Source organism: Salmo salar, chromosome 17, assembly GCF_965601325.2.
Source record: "Salmo salar chromosome 17, fSalSal1, whole genome shotgun sequence".
Taxonomy (NCBI): domain Eukaryota; kingdom Metazoa; phylum Chordata; class Actinopteri; order Salmoniformes; family Salmonidae; genus Salmo; species Salmo salar.
In genome coordinates, this window is record NC_138307.1 from 55920873 (window position 1) to 55936372 (window position 15500).

The 15500-nt window shown below is 43.0% G+C and overlaps 1 protein-coding gene and 1 pseudogene across 2 annotated transcripts; one reads left to right on the top strand and one right to left on the bottom strand.

The window, feature by feature from the left end:
• Positions 1–253: 253 nt before the first annotated feature.
• LOC123728232 (optineurin-like) lies at positions 254–14640 on the bottom strand (annotated as a pseudogene). Its single transcript, XR_014381180.1, has 12 exons — positions 14234–14640; positions 13821–14041; positions 11317–11475; positions 11029–11201; positions 10807–10960; positions 10100–10215; positions 9799–9948; positions 9479–9563; positions 9192–9344; positions 3130–3272; positions 2960–3024; positions 254–1137 (listed from the first exon to the last, which is right to left on the bottom strand). The product of XR_014381180.1 is annotated as an optineurin-like (transcript).
• Positions 3678–8939, top strand: haaf (Hemagglutinin/amebocyte aggregation factor; the record flags this gene model as incomplete). The annotated part of the gene is given in 5 exon segments (NM_001141304.1): positions 3678–3767; positions 4049–4127; positions 8052–8240; positions 8506–8658; positions 8747–8939. Coding segments are annotated over 5 exon segments (560 nt in total), but the record flags the coding sequence as incomplete, so codon positions are not given.
• Positions 14641–15500: the final 860 nt, after the last annotated feature.

Consider the following 15500-nt stretch of genomic DNA (forward strand, 5'->3'; position numbering starts at 1 on the left):
AGAAGGTAGAGACAATACATCACGCAAAGCAGACAGCTGTCAGTAAGTGTCCATGATTGAGTGTTTGAATTAAGAGATTGAGATAAAACTGTCCAGTTTGAGTGTTTGTTGCAGCTCGACCTGCTTTATAGCATAGATATAAAGCAGATTCTGTTCTATATCCATGGTGGGTACTCTGTTGCATTTTTTTCAGGTGGATCAGAGTTTTATTCTCTAGATGTGTGTGCAACAACAAAGACAGACAGAAACAGCCTACTGTACCAATAACACCTTTATTACATATTTTCATAATTATATTACAGAATCACAGGATTTGTAAATACATCTGGATACAGAAGTTAGTAGTTAGCTAATACAGTACACAGTCCCTTGCATAGTCATACATCCTGCAGGCTACATAGGTTTAATTATGAAATGTACAAACCATGATTATGATGGATAAAATGGATGTTCAATATACATTTACAAAAACTGTCTTGGGCATCCTTCCCTCCGTTGAATTATTCAAAACGAAATGTCTATGCTGTAATCATGATCTATTCATGACCTTCATCGAAACAGCTTGATTAAATTGAACCACCCGAAAATCCATAATAAGCATTTAATAAACCAAATTGTTTCTTGCTAAAGAGTTAATTCTAAACTATGTGACAGACAGCTGTCAAAAGAAAATAAACGAGTTACCACACTTAAAATAGAAAATTCCAGTTCTCCATTTATCACCTAACAGTATATTAAACGTGATGCATTTTACAGGATGTTTTTCACCCCTAACAAAAAAATGAGTGTCTAGTTGCGCTCTGTAAGAATACATTTTATATTATAGTTAGTTATATGTTCTAAAACATAGACCAGAGCAACATAGCCATGAACTGCAAAATAAATGCACTTTTTAAAGCATAAAGGCTGCATTTTACTCTGCAATAAATCGAATGATGACGAACTAGAGGAAGAATCGGAGTAAGGTGCATCTGCGGCAGTTGTCTTTGTTGTTGCTGATGACTATGATGAAGGCTCAGATGATGCAGTCCATGATGTGAATCTGCAGGCTGTCCAGGTCTGGTAGGATCTCGTTACACTTGGGGCAGACTTGCTCCGGTATATTCCCCTGCTGCTGCCAGTCCCCGGCATCACCACCTATCAGACACACAGTGGTATGGTAACGGTATTCCCTTATATACAGTCGTGGCCAAAAGTTTTGAGAATGACACAAATTAATTTTCAAAGTCTGCTGCCTCAGTTTGTATGATGGCAATTTGCATATACTTCAGAATGTTATGAAGAGTGATCAGATGAATTGCAATTAATTGCAAAGTCCCTCTTTGCCATGCAAATGAACTGAATCCCCAAAAATCTTTTCCACTGCATTTCAGCCCTGCCACAAAAGGACCAGCTGACATGTCAGTAATTCTCTCGTTAACACAGGTGTGAGTGTTGACGAGGACAAGGCTGGAGATCACTCTGTCATGCTGATTGAGTTCGAATAACAGACTGGAAGCTTCAAAAGGAGGGTGGTGCTTGGGATCATTGTTCTTCCTCTGTCAACCATGGTAACCTGCAAGGAAACACGTGCCGTCATCATTGCTTTGCACAAAAAGGGCTTCACAGGCAAGGATATTGCTGCCAGTAAGATTGCACCTAAATCAACCATTTATTGGATCATCAAGAACTTCAAGGAGAGCGGTTCAATTGTTGTGAAGAATGCTTCAGGGCGCCCAAGAAAGTCCAATAAGCGCCAGAACCGTCTCCTAAAGTTGATTCAGCTGCGGGTACGGGGCACCACCAGTACAGAGCTTGCTCAGGAATGGCAGCAGGCAGGTGTGAGTGCATCTGCACTAACAGTGAGGCGAACACTTTTGGAGGAAGGCCTGGTGTCAAGAAGAGCAGCAAAGAAGCCACTTCTCTTCAGGAAAAACATCAGGGACAGACTGATATTCTGCAAAAGGTAGAGGGATTGGACTGCTGAGGACTGAGGTAAAGTCATTTTCTCTGAAGAAGCCCCTTTCCGATTGGTGCATCTGGAAAAAAGCTTGTCCGGAGAAGACAAGGTGAGCGCTACCATCAGTCCTGTGTCATGCCAACAGTAAAGCATCCTGAGACCATTCATGTGTGGGGTTGATTCTCAGCCAAGGGAGTGGGCTCACTCACAATTTTGCCTAAGAACACAGCCATGAATAAAGAATGGTACCAACACATCCTCCGAGAGCAACTTCTCCCAACCATCCAGGAACAGTTTGGTGACGAACAATGCCTTTTCCAGCATGATGGAGCACCTTGCCATAAGGCAAAAGTGATAACTAAGTGGCTCGGGGAACAAAACATCGATATTTTGGGTCCATGGCCAGGAAACTCCCCAGACCTTAATCCCATTGAGAACTTGTGGTCAATCCTCAAGAGGCGGGTGGACAAACAAAAACCCACAAATTCTGACAAACTCCAAGCATTGATTATGCAAGAATGGGCTGCCATCAGTCAGGATGTGGCCCAGAAGTTAATTGACAGCATGCCAGGGTGGATTGCAGAGGTCTTGAAAAAGAAGGGTCAACTGCAAATATTGACTCTTACCATCAACTTCATGTAATTGTCAATAAAATCCTTTGACACTTGTGAAATGCTTGTAATTATACTTCAGTATTCCATAGTAACATCTGACAAAAATATCTGAAGACACTGAAGCAGCAAACTTTTGGAAAGTAATATTTATGTCATTCTCAAAACTTTTGGCCACAACTGTACACACACACACACACACACACACACACACACACACACACACAGCATAAATTATGTAATTATCATTGTTGTAAATAATTTGAGATGGGATGAGGAGGAGCAGTGTTTTCGTGATCAAATAAATACGAGATAACATTTGATTGGCAGATAACAATATGATGTGCCCTGGCTTGAGCCCTGCTCTCTCAGCAAGGTGAATGACTTAAAGCAATGTACTGTCCTGTACCTCTGGCTCCCTGCATGTTGCCTCCACGTGGCATGTGTCTTCTCTGCATATCGCTCAGAGATTGCCTACAGAAACCAGTTGTAGTCAGGCGGTGGATCCAAAATGGCAGTGAACGTAACCTAATATGACCAGTCTGTGATCATATTATCAATATGTAATCTGATGTGCACCTGCCCAGTGAGTCCATCTCGTCCTGTAGCTGAGTGTTCTGTTTCTTGACAAACTCCAGCTGAGCAAACAGACGTTCCTTCTCCTCGTGAATCTTCTCCCGAGCTGCTCGCTCCGCGTATAAGTCAGAGGAGTACACCTCCGCCTGGACAAAAAACACACACAATTAAAAATGACACATGCACATAATCAAATGGACACACACAAACCATTTGTCTATACGTGTCAATGATTACAAGGCGTGGTTGTATTGTTGCACAGATTAACGTGAATGCCATCAACAGAATGTAGTGTATTGGTTAAAAATTTTTATATTCAATGTTCTTTAAAATGTTGTAAAATTATGGAACAGCAAACCAATAAGCCCCTGGGGGGATTAATAAAGTTAAGAGGGATAATTCATGAAAAATGTCAGTTTTGCAACATCATTTCTCAGAAACAAAACTTGGAATGATGCCAGCAATACAAACACAAAAATTACACAAGAACATGGCCCAAGAACACTGCTTGGTTGTGGCTCTATAAATGGATCATTTCCCTTGCTTGTGCTATTGTGTTAAGACTACACGCCTCAGAGAAGCCATGAACGGACCCAATTTCTATATTCTGCTTCTTGCTGGTGTCTTGGTCAACGGGCAAGGTAGGCTGTTGTTTTAAGTTGTAGGCTGAATGAAGTGTTCATTTCTTTGTGTAAGAGGTTGGTTATCAGGAAAACATTTATAATTGGCTTACAGCCCAAATACATGAAGAGTGAGTAACCAAAATGTCTAGGAGGTGCAGATTACCATTATCATATGATTATGCTTTTTGCACTCAATTTACATAATTGTTTTTACTATTTTTTAAAATACTTCCTTTAGGCAATGATGCTGTCTTACAGTACATGTATTCATTTATTGTGCCCTTGCTTGTGTGTTGCAGGCGTCCGATGGGAAAACCAATTTGACCAGCCCTTACATTTTAACTGCCCTTCAAAACAATCCATCTCTTACATAAACAGGTGAGAAAAGGCACTAAATTTGCCTACTATCAATATTCTACCAAAGTGGAATACCTCATCCTTCTTTTTGCGTCGGCACTTTCACTGACTGATTCCCAAAATGAAACGTGTTCTCTAATCGTTAGTGCTGTTCTACTTTTCATCACCAATTTTGAACAAAATGATCTCATTATGCTGCATAGACCAGTAAGTGCCAGTGTTTATTTGAGACCACCTAAAGCGAGACCGATTCAAGACCAAGACTTAAGCAAATCAAGTCCGAGTCAAGACCAGAAAAATGCGAGTCCAATTCAAGACCATGGTTGTAATTGTGTAAAATCACCACCACAAGAATTCAAAATGTCCAGTATATCTGTGTTCATATTTCAGAACAGATTCTTTAGACATATAGAAAACTAAAAAAAAATGCATGCTGAGAGAAAATAGAGCCATTCTACAAATATTACTAACCCAAACACATTGGGGAACAATGGCCTTCTAAGCCTTTAGACAAGGGCTAAGGATTTATAAAAAAGAATGATTATATTAACATGATAATTATTATTTTAGATTTTTCTCATTTAATCTCTTCAATTTTTGTTGGAAAGGTTTAACACTAAAGAGAAAAAAGATCCAACTTGGATTTTTCTTTGCTGGTCTCTGGGGAGATAAATCTAGCTAGCCAAGTCATCCATTCCTATGCCATCAGAAGCTAGATAAAGGCATATGCCATTAAACTGTTTTATGGCAACATTTTGGAGTGACAGTAGAATCAACCAATCACATTTTAAATTAATGTGTGGGACAGTTTTTACAAAAACTTCTGCCTTCTTGAAGGCCAACTGGTCACTGTGCAATAGCGAGCAGTAGTTTTCCCACAGTCTATAGCTAGCTAGCATTTGTTGTCGGCTAGTTTGCAGCAGCTGCAGCAGGTGTTATCAAAGAGGATGTTGTTGCTAATTTGTTAGCGTCTCCCTTTTCAAGAAGACTTTCAAGTTACGTTTCAAATGATCATCTGGTGAGTGAAACTGTGTTTAGCCATCTCTTTGAAAATAACTTGTGTGTGAAACATTGTTGCATTTAAAGTGGAACTGACAGCATTTTAGCAACATGAAATCTTATTAAAATCTGTTCATCTACACCACCAGGAAGAATATTACACACACACACACAAAACCTTTACAAGCAACCACTTAGATGGTCAATTTCACGTATTCATAAATTCTTAGAATGTTTGAGAATTACGTATACTAAGGCATCTGTGAAAATTATATAGCAATATTAAGTGGGAAAGAGGCTGTGCGTTTGGACAATTAATAGACACTGCAGCAAATAAAACCGAATAAAAACATCTGTCTTGTCCAGGACGGGAGTCAACACAGACCGGTGGGCTATAGCCAATCAGAGCTACAGTAGACTTTTATACCAACAAGCCATTTGTCACACAGACCTTCCATCATTCACACTGAACTGGACTGTGTGTTTACAGTCAGTAGGACCTTCCATCATTCACACTGAACTGGACTGTGTGTTTACAGTCAGTAGGACCTTCCATCATTCACACTGAACTGGACTGTGTGTTTACAGTCAGTAGGACCTTCCATTATTCACACTGAACTGGACTGTGTGTTTACAGTCAGTAGGACCTTCCATCATTCACACTGAACTGGACTGTGTGTTTACAGTCAGTAGGACCTTCCATCATTCACACTGAACTGGACTGTGTGTTTACAGTCAGTAGGACCTTCCATCATTCACACTGAACTGGACTGTGTGTTTACAGTCAGTAGGACCTTCCATCATTCACTTTGAACTGGACTGTGTGTTTACAGTCAGTAGGACCTTCCATCATTCACACTGAACTGGACTGTGTTTACAGTCAGTAGGACCTTCCATCATTCACACTGAACTGGACTGTGTGTTTACAGTCAGTAGGACCTTCCATCATTCACACTGAACTGGACTGTGTGTTTACAGTCAGTAGGACCTTCCATCATTCACACTGAACTGGACTGTGTGTTTACAGTCAGTAGGACCTTCCATCATTCACACTGAACTGGACTGTGTGTTTACAGTCAGTAGGACCTTCCATCATTCACACTGAACTGGACTGTGTGTTTACAGTCAGTAGGACCTTCCATCATTCACTTTGAACTGGACTGTGTGTTTACAGTCAGTAGGACCTTCCATCATTCACACTGAACTGGACTGTGTTTACAGTCAGTAGGACCTTCCATCATTCACACTGAACTGGACTGTGTTTACAGTCAGTAGCAACAGCGTGACTTTAGATAATTAGAACACATTCACCAAATGCCACAAAATACACCTGAATGGATTTCTGCAAATATGTAAACACCACGGGAGTCCTGTTACATTTGGGAACTTTACAGTCCTCTTGATCAAACCACCATGAAAAGGTCTGCTCTCTCCCCCTCAGTTATGCACATCAACAACAAGATCAACAACTCATGCAAGCCAGAGCAAGATGAGCTAAAATCTAACCAAGGAACATTAGATAAACCCTCTCAAACCTTTTCAGCTAGTTGGCCGTCAAAATTGCACTGATAAACGATGGGGAATTGTAGCCTCCGAGTACTTCTGCAGCTTGCCTGTCAATTCATGCTTGTCCCAACCAAGCACACACACACACATCAGTAGGGATTAAGAAGTGAGTATACGCCATGACCCATACAGCTTATACCTGCGTATACCCTGCACTACACCACTGGCCCTTTGTGTTTTCTAAAAAGTCCACACTGTACTAACCTGTCACACACTGAAGACCTATAGGTTCAACCACTGTACTAACTCTGTCACACACTGAAGACCTATAGGTTCACCACTGTACTAACCTGTCACACACTGAAGACCTATAGGTTCACCACTGTACTAACTCTGTCACACACTGAAGACCTATAGGTTCACCACTGTACTAACCTGTCACACACTGAAGACCTATAGGTTCACCACTGTACTAACCTGTCACACACTGAAGACCTATAGGTTCACCACTGTACTAACCTGTCACACACTGAAGACCTATAGGTTCACCACTGTACTAACCTGTCACACACTGAAGACCTATAGGTTCACCACTGTACTAACCTGTCACACACTGAAGACCTATAGGTTCACCACTGTACTAACCTGTCACACACTGAAGACCTATAGGTTCACCACTGTACTAACCTGTCACACACTGAAGACCTATAGGTTCACCACTATACTAACCTGTCACACGCTGAAGACCTATAGGTTCACCACTGTACTAACCTGTCACACACTGAAGACCTATAGGTTTACCACTGTACTAACCTGTCACACACTGAAGACCTATAGGTTCACCACTGTACTAACCTGTCACACACTGAAGACCTATAGGTTCACCACTGTACTAACCGGTCACACACTGAAGACCTATAGGTTCACCACTGTACTAACCTGTCACACACTGAAGGCCTATAGGTTCACCACTGTACTAACCTGTCACACACTGAAGACCTATAGGTTCACCACTGTACTAACCTGTCTTACATTGAAGGCCTATAGGTTCACCACTGCGCAAATATGTCTATAATAGATTCAAAGGCTGTTAAGAGACTATTAAAATGTTTCAAGATAGGAATGTATATATTTGGCCCGGTGAAGTGGTTTTTATGTGGTGACTGAATGGAAGATGATATGAGTTTTTTTACTCTGCTGGTTTCTGGAAGAATTGAATGAGTCCTCACTGTCCTAGACCGAGTACAAATGTATCCGACACCAAGACAAGACCGAGACACTGAATATCTGGTCTCGAGTACTACAACACTGCTAGGTGCACTGCACTGTACTGCACTGTTGATACTGGGCATATCAACAAATTAAACCTTCAATTTATGTTTGTTTTCAAATCAATTCAACCATTAATATGTGCATTGTCATTGATCTATCTAATTTCAGTCAGCATAACAACGCCTATGAAGACCGTGTGTGGGGCTTTGAGTGCACAAACACGTTTGTCAATGAGCCCATATGCCACTGGTCTCCTTACGTCAATAACTTCGACCAGGAGTTCACCTTTGAATGCCCCAAAAACTATGTCCTCACCGGGATGAACAGCTATCATTCCAACCGCCATGAGGACAGAAGGTGAGAAGACCTCACCGTTTACCACATCCTATGTTACATCCTATGTTCAAATAGTAGTTGTTTATTTTTTTTCAAATACTTTGAGCGGTTGATTTAGCCTGCTCGGAGTGCCATATGAGCAGCATTTGCACTTTTGGGACTATTCCATTGGGTCCATCAAATACAGCTGAAGTATTTGAAAGAAAACAAATATTTGAATCCAGGTTTGACATAATCCTGACTGTGATCAGTGTGTTATACTATACATGTATGATTTCAATCCCAGGTGGAAGTTCTACTGCTGTCGAGCCATCAGCTACTGTAACCTGAAGTGTCAGTGGACCCCTTACATCAACAACTTTGATGAGGACATCTCTTGGCATGTCCCTAGCCAGAACTACCTAGTTGGGGCCGGAAGCTACCATTCCAATCCTCATGAGTGAGTACAATGTGTGTGTGATTTTGGTGGGGGGGAAGAGGTTTCAACAACAAGAATGTTTACCTCAAAATGTATTGTGTATTTTCAGAGATCGTCGCTGGAGATACCAGTACTGCACACAGAAGGCATACTGCTGATATTACGGCTGATTATTCCATTCTTGAATTAAGATTGCCTATTGCCTTCTTTCTTGTGTTTCATTTAATTATTTTTTCCATTGCATATTCATATCAAGCCACTGAGTCTGAGTAGAAGTAAAAATAAATGTTATATTTTTGGGGAAAAAGAAAAGCTGCGCCTATTTCACTTTATGAAAATATAAGCTGTTGTTAGACTTTTTTGGGAGGGTACTTAGCCTTCATTTAACTGCTGGTTTAACAAAGAAACTTCCTTCACTGACAGTCACTTTTAAGTTGCTGTATAACTCCAAAATGTTCACACAGAGTTCAGTACAATTAAATTAGAATGTTTGAACCTTTTTCCAAGTGTGAGAACACACACAACTAGATGGAGAACACACACAGAAAACCTACCTGAGCCTGAAACACAGAGATGGTCTCCAGCTCCTTCTCCTTCTGATATATCTCCTGCTTCATAACATCTATCTGCTGTTGCTTAGCAGCCAGGGCCTTCTCTGCTGCGTCCAGTCTGGTCTGCAGGTCTCCCACCTCCTTAGTGACCAGTGGCTGGAGGCCACACAGAGGGCAACGGTCAGATTCATCACATTCACCATGCCATACCATTTTGACAAAGGACAAAACAGTGCAATGTGCCAAACTAGACTGATTTCTGTTTAACAGAGGCTAAGTAGTGTGGTCACCTCTCTGTTCTTGCTCTCTTGCTTCAACTCGTTGTAGTCCTCGAATAGCTTGGTGTAGGCATCCTTCAGCTGGGTCAGGTTAGTCCTGAGGAGAGGAGGAGGGGCAACTGACTCATGATGACTAAGGAGTATTTGGATATAGAAACTCATGGCACTGACCAGTGGAAACTGATAGGGGGAGTGGGATGATTTCAAAAGAGGAGCAGGGAATTTATGTCCCAAGACCCCACCCAAGGGAATGGCCTATAGTGTCAGAGGGAGTAGGCATATGTCAGAGTGTGTGTGTGTGTGTGTGTGTGCATGCTTGACTGTCGTCCCACCTCTCCTCTCCAGCCTTCCTCTGCTCTAGCTGGCTCTGGGCCTTCATACTGTCCACCTGCAGCTTCAGTCTGTCATTCTCACTCTGTACCTCCTGCTTCTCTACCAGCTGGGCTGTCAGAGTCACCACGTCACGCTCCACATCCCTACATCTACAGAGAGAGAGGGGGATGGGGAGATAGAGAGGGACAGAGGCAAAGCAAAAGGGTGGTATTGGGGGAAAGGGAATGAGCAAAGGTTAGCATAGTTTGCACATTTTCATTGTCTATGTAGCTCTCCCTCTCTCCTCTCCATCTCTCTCACCGGTCCTGCAGGTTCTTCTTCATGCCCTCTGCCTCGTCCAGTTTGCTCTGAGCCTGCTGTAGCTCACTAAACAGGCTCATCATCTGAGCCTTCAGATCCTCCACCTCTGATGCAGCCTGACACATAACAGGCAACAGTCCAACAAACTGACAGTTCTGATCGAGAAGCTAAGGGTTAGGACATTGTAATGGGGAAATGTAAGATGAATAAAGTTAATATCCAGTTAAGAGTAATTAACAATGCTAAGCATATTTATGTTCTCTTTCTGTAATACACATGATTTCCAGTGTTTTATTTGGGAAACCTTCTGGTTGATGGTCACTAGACTTGATACTGAATGTTATGAATTGTTCATAGCTGATGGTGATTGATGCCAGACTGGAGGTACAAGGACACCGATTGTTATTGTATTCTGGGACACTGTGATTCTGTAGCAGCTGATGTTGTGACTTCCTACAAGCCTCTCGGTGGGTGTTTACAGAACATTGGTGCTGTGAGATTAGAATATAAGGGCCTGCTTCTGTGCTGGAGGTGTCTCCCTGTTCCAACTTCTATTAAACCACATTGATTTACTTTATCTGTGACTTCTTTTATTCACCAGGAAAATCCCTATTACATACTGTACATTAATACATTTCAATCTTATTAACTTCCCTGCTCTTACAGGGTGAGAGACAGGCTGGGTAAGAGCTTATCTGTGTATCTACCCTCTCCTTCCCAGAGTTCTGTTGGGGCTCCTCCTCTGGTTCTGGCTCAGTACCACATGTTGTGGTGGCTAGTGCTGGGGAAAGCACCTCTGGCAGTAGTGAGGTCTGTGTGGAGCTCTCCGTGTTAGTTACTTTCTCCTCCAGCTCTGTGATTCTGAAAGACATAGGAACATCAGTTTTTGGTTCCACCCAAACATAAGCCTAGGCAGAAATGCGGCCTACCTGGATCTGGTAGCCTGGAGCTCCATTTGTAGCCTCTCCACCCTCTGGGTCTCCTTCCTCAGGGACTGGAGCAGCTGGCTGACAGTCAGCTCCTCAGACTCATGCCTGGATACACTCATGTCATACCTGGGGTCCCTTTCATTATGATACAGGTCCTTTCCAGTATCCTCTCTCTATACACACACACACACACACACACACACACACACACACACACACAGAGCAGTGCTAAAGTCAGGACACACACCTTCATAATATGGATGGATGGAGTGAGTGAGTGTTACTCACAGCAATCCTGATCTCTATGAAGGAGTCGTCCTCTGACCCTTGACCTGTCTTGAGCTGGAGTTCAGAGTTCATGGCCACCAGGTCACTCTTCTCAGCCTGCAGACGCACCAGCTGGGCACGCAGTGCCTCCAGTTCTGCAGTCTGATTGGCTGTCTCGGCCTGGAGGTGACACAGCGCAGATAAGACAAAAGTCTGCCCAGCATTATACCCATACAATATATATATACAGTGGGGCAAAAAGGTATTTAGTCAGCCACCAATTGTGCAAGTTCTCCCACTTAAAATGATGAGAGAGGCCTGTAATTTTCATCATAGGTACACGTCAACTATGACAGACAAAATGAGGGAAAAAAATCCAGAAAAATCACATTGTAGGATTTTTAATGAATTTATTTGCAAATTGTGGTGGAAAATAAGTATTTGGTCACCTACAAACAAGCAAGATTTCTGGCTCTCACAGACCTGTAACTTCTTTAAGAGGCTCCTCTGTCCTCCACTCGTTACCTGTATTAATGGCACCTGTTTGAACTTGTTATCAGTATAAAAGACACCTGTCCACAACCTCAAACAGTCACACTCCAAACTCCACTATGGCCAAGACCAAAGAGCTGTCAAAGGACATCAGAAACAAAATTGTAGACCTGCACCAGGCTGGGAAGACTGAATCTGCAATAGGTAAGCAGCTTGGTTTGAAGAAATCAACTGTGGGAGCAATTATTAGGAAATGGAAGACATACAAGACCACTGATAATCTCCCTCGATCTGGGGCTCCACGCAAGATCTCACCCCGTGGGGTCAAAATGATCACAAGAACGGTGAGCAAAAATCCCAGAACCACACGGGGGGACCTAGTGAATGACCTGCAGAGAGCTGGGACCAAAGTAACAAAGCCTACCATCAGTAACACACTACGCCGCCAGGGACTCAAATCCTGCAGTGCCAGACGTGTCCCCCTGCTTAAGCCAGTACATGTCCAGGCCCGTCTGAAGTTTGCTAGAGAGCATTTGGATGATCCAGAAGAGGATTGGGAGAATGTCAGATGAAACCAAAATATAACTTTTTGGGAAAAACTCAACTCGTTGTGTTTGGAGGACAAAGAATGCTGAATTGCATCCAAAGAATACATTTACATTTACATTTAAGTCATTTAGCAGACGCTCTTATCCAGAGCGACTTACAAATTGGTGCATTCACCTTATGATATCCAGTGGAACAACCACTTTACAATAGTGCATCTAAATCTTTTAGGGGGGGGGGGGGGGGTTAGAAGGATTACTTTATCCTATCCTAGGTATTCCTTAAAGAGGTGGGGTTTCAGCATGGGGGTGGAAACATCATGCTTTGGGGCTGTTTTTCTGCAAAGGGACCAGGACGACTGATCCGTGTAAAGGAAAGAATGAATGGGGCCATGTATAGTGAGATTTTGAGTGAAAATCTCCTTCCATCAGCAAGGGCATTGAAGATGAAACGTGGCTGGGTCTTTCAGCATGACAATGATCCCAAACACACCGCCCGGGCAACGAAGGAGTGGCTTCGTAAGAAGCATTTCAAGGTCCTGGAGTGGCCTTGCCAGTCTCCAGATCTCAACCCCATAGAAAATCTTTGGAGGGAGTTGAAAGTCTGTGTTGCCCAGCGACAGCCCCAAAACATCACTGCTCTAGAGGAGATCTGCATGGAGGAATGGGCCAAAATACCAGCAACAGTGTGTGAAAACCTTGTGAAGACTTACAGAAAACGTTTGACCTGTGTCATTGCCAACAAAGGGTATATAACAAAGTATTGAGAAACTTTTGTTATTGACCAAATACTTATTTTCCACCATTATTTGCAAATAAATTCATAAAAAATCCTACAATGTGATTTTCTGGATTTCTTTCTCATTTTGTCTGTCATAGTTGAAGTGTACCTATTGTCACGTCCTGACCAGCAGAGGGCATAATTGTGTTAGTCTTGGTCAGGATGTGGCAGGGGGTTTGTGTTTGTTAAATGTTGTGTGAGTGATTGGACTCCCAATTGAAGGCAGGTGTGTTGAGTTGCTTTTGATTGGGAGTCCTATATAGGAGTGTGTGTTTTTTCTTTGGGGTTGTGGGTAGTTGTTTGTGAGCACTGCGTTTGTGAGCCTGCTACACTGTTGCCGTTGTGAGTATTTGTTTATTGTTTTGCCTGTGGATGCTTTACTTAAGTTTATTAAAAGAAACTATGAGTATCCACATTCCCGCTGCGCCTTGGTCCATTCTTGACGACGGTTGTGACACCTATGATGAAAATTACAGACCTCTCATCTTTTTAAGTGGGAAAACTTGCACAATTGGTGGCTGACTAAATACTTTTTTGCCCCACTGTATATGTATATATACACACACACTCCATCGTTATTTTCCAAGTCTCTTCTTTTGTTATACAAAATCTAGCTAAAACTACAGATAGTCATCCATCCTCCAAACATTCATTTCTCTATTAATAAGCTGAATGTCTGGTCTAGCCAGAGAACTAACCTTGTGAACATTAGCCTTCCCTTTCTCTCACCTGTCCTCTCCTTCTCCTCCCTCCAGCTCCTCCACCTTCATGCTGAGCTCCTGGTTGTGCGAGGAGAGGGCCTCCACACGGCCGCGCGCCTCATCAAGCCTCCCCTCCAGGAACTCCTCCTCCTCCCTCTGCTTCTCCCTCCACACAGACAAACCCTCGAAGCGCTCCTTCATCGACATGTTAGTCTGCTTCAGCGCCTCTACAGGGAAAGATGCACAGAGAGGACATTACTGTAAAACACACACTGACAGAGCAGTCAATAACATAATCAGCCATTGCAAGACAATCAGAACCTCATATGCCATAACATCCCAATGTCTCCGCCCCATACAGTAGATTTTCAATAAGCTTTAAGGCTGAAACACATTCTGGTCCCCTCTCCATGTCTCACCCTTCAGGTCTCGGTTCTCCTGGATGAGATGGTTCATCTGCTGCAGCGTTTCCTCCAGGGTGCCTGTGGAGGGGATGTGGCCGGGGTGAGAGCTAGGACCCCGGGAGATGTCCCCGTTCACCATGGGGGAGCTGGACGCCATCACTCTACAGCAAGATGAGGCGGTGTGGAGACATGCAAGTGGACAATACATTCTCAGACCATGGAATACACTAGAATGAGAATAGGGACTCTGATTCTAGGGAAGGCTAGGACAATCACACTATATATATATTCTCTAGAGCTGCATGCATCAAAACAACAAACAGCACACGCCGTGTCAGAGGTGTGAAGGAATACTATTGCACAATGACTCATGTACACCGGGCAATAGCCGTTATTGAATAATCTTATCAGCAGCTGTCATGTGTCAGGCGGCTCCTCACAGTGCCCACCAGAGAGAGGCCAGCAGCCTGCCTGAGTTGGCTGGCCACTTTTCATGTCACTTAATAAACTGATAGTATATTGTTGCGATGTTAAAGCAACACCTAGCGAACTCTTCAAGAGGTTCGGACCTTTTGGTGCAACGGACCTCTTCGCGTAACTCACGTGTTTCCCAAACTCGGTGGACGTTTTCGTTTCTGCCCTAGCACTGCAGAAAGGATTCAAATCATCAACTAATCATCAAGCTTTGGGCAAAAACCAAAACGTGCACCCCTTTGAGTTCCAAGGATGGAGTTTGGGAAACACCGGTTAACCGTTAAGGCACGTGTCAAACTCATTCCCTGGAGGGCCGATTGTCTGCTGGTTTTCACTTCTCCCTTGTACTTGATGAATTAAGGTCACTGATTGGTTAAGAACTCCCATCACTTGGCTGTAGGTCTTAATTGCACACAAATTGAAAGGAGAAACCAAAAACCAGCAGTCACTCAGCCCTACATGGAATGAGTTTGACACCCCTGTGTCAAACTAATTTTGAAAATTGAATCTCTCCAGAAATAAGTTTCTCACTGTTGCCGCCTGTTATAGACCCCCCTCAGCTCCCAGCTGTGCCCTGCACGCCATATGGGAATTGATTGCATCTATCTTCAGAGTTCGTTCTGTTAGGCGACCTAAACTGGGATATGCTTAACACCCCGGCAGTTCTACAATCTAAGCTAGACTATTTTGCCTGTCCAAAGAATTTGTGGTAGACGTTCCACTCACAGATCATCAGTGGTGGAAAAACTACCCAAATGTCATACTTGAGTAAAAGTAAAGATACCGTAAGTATCGAAATAATTTCTTG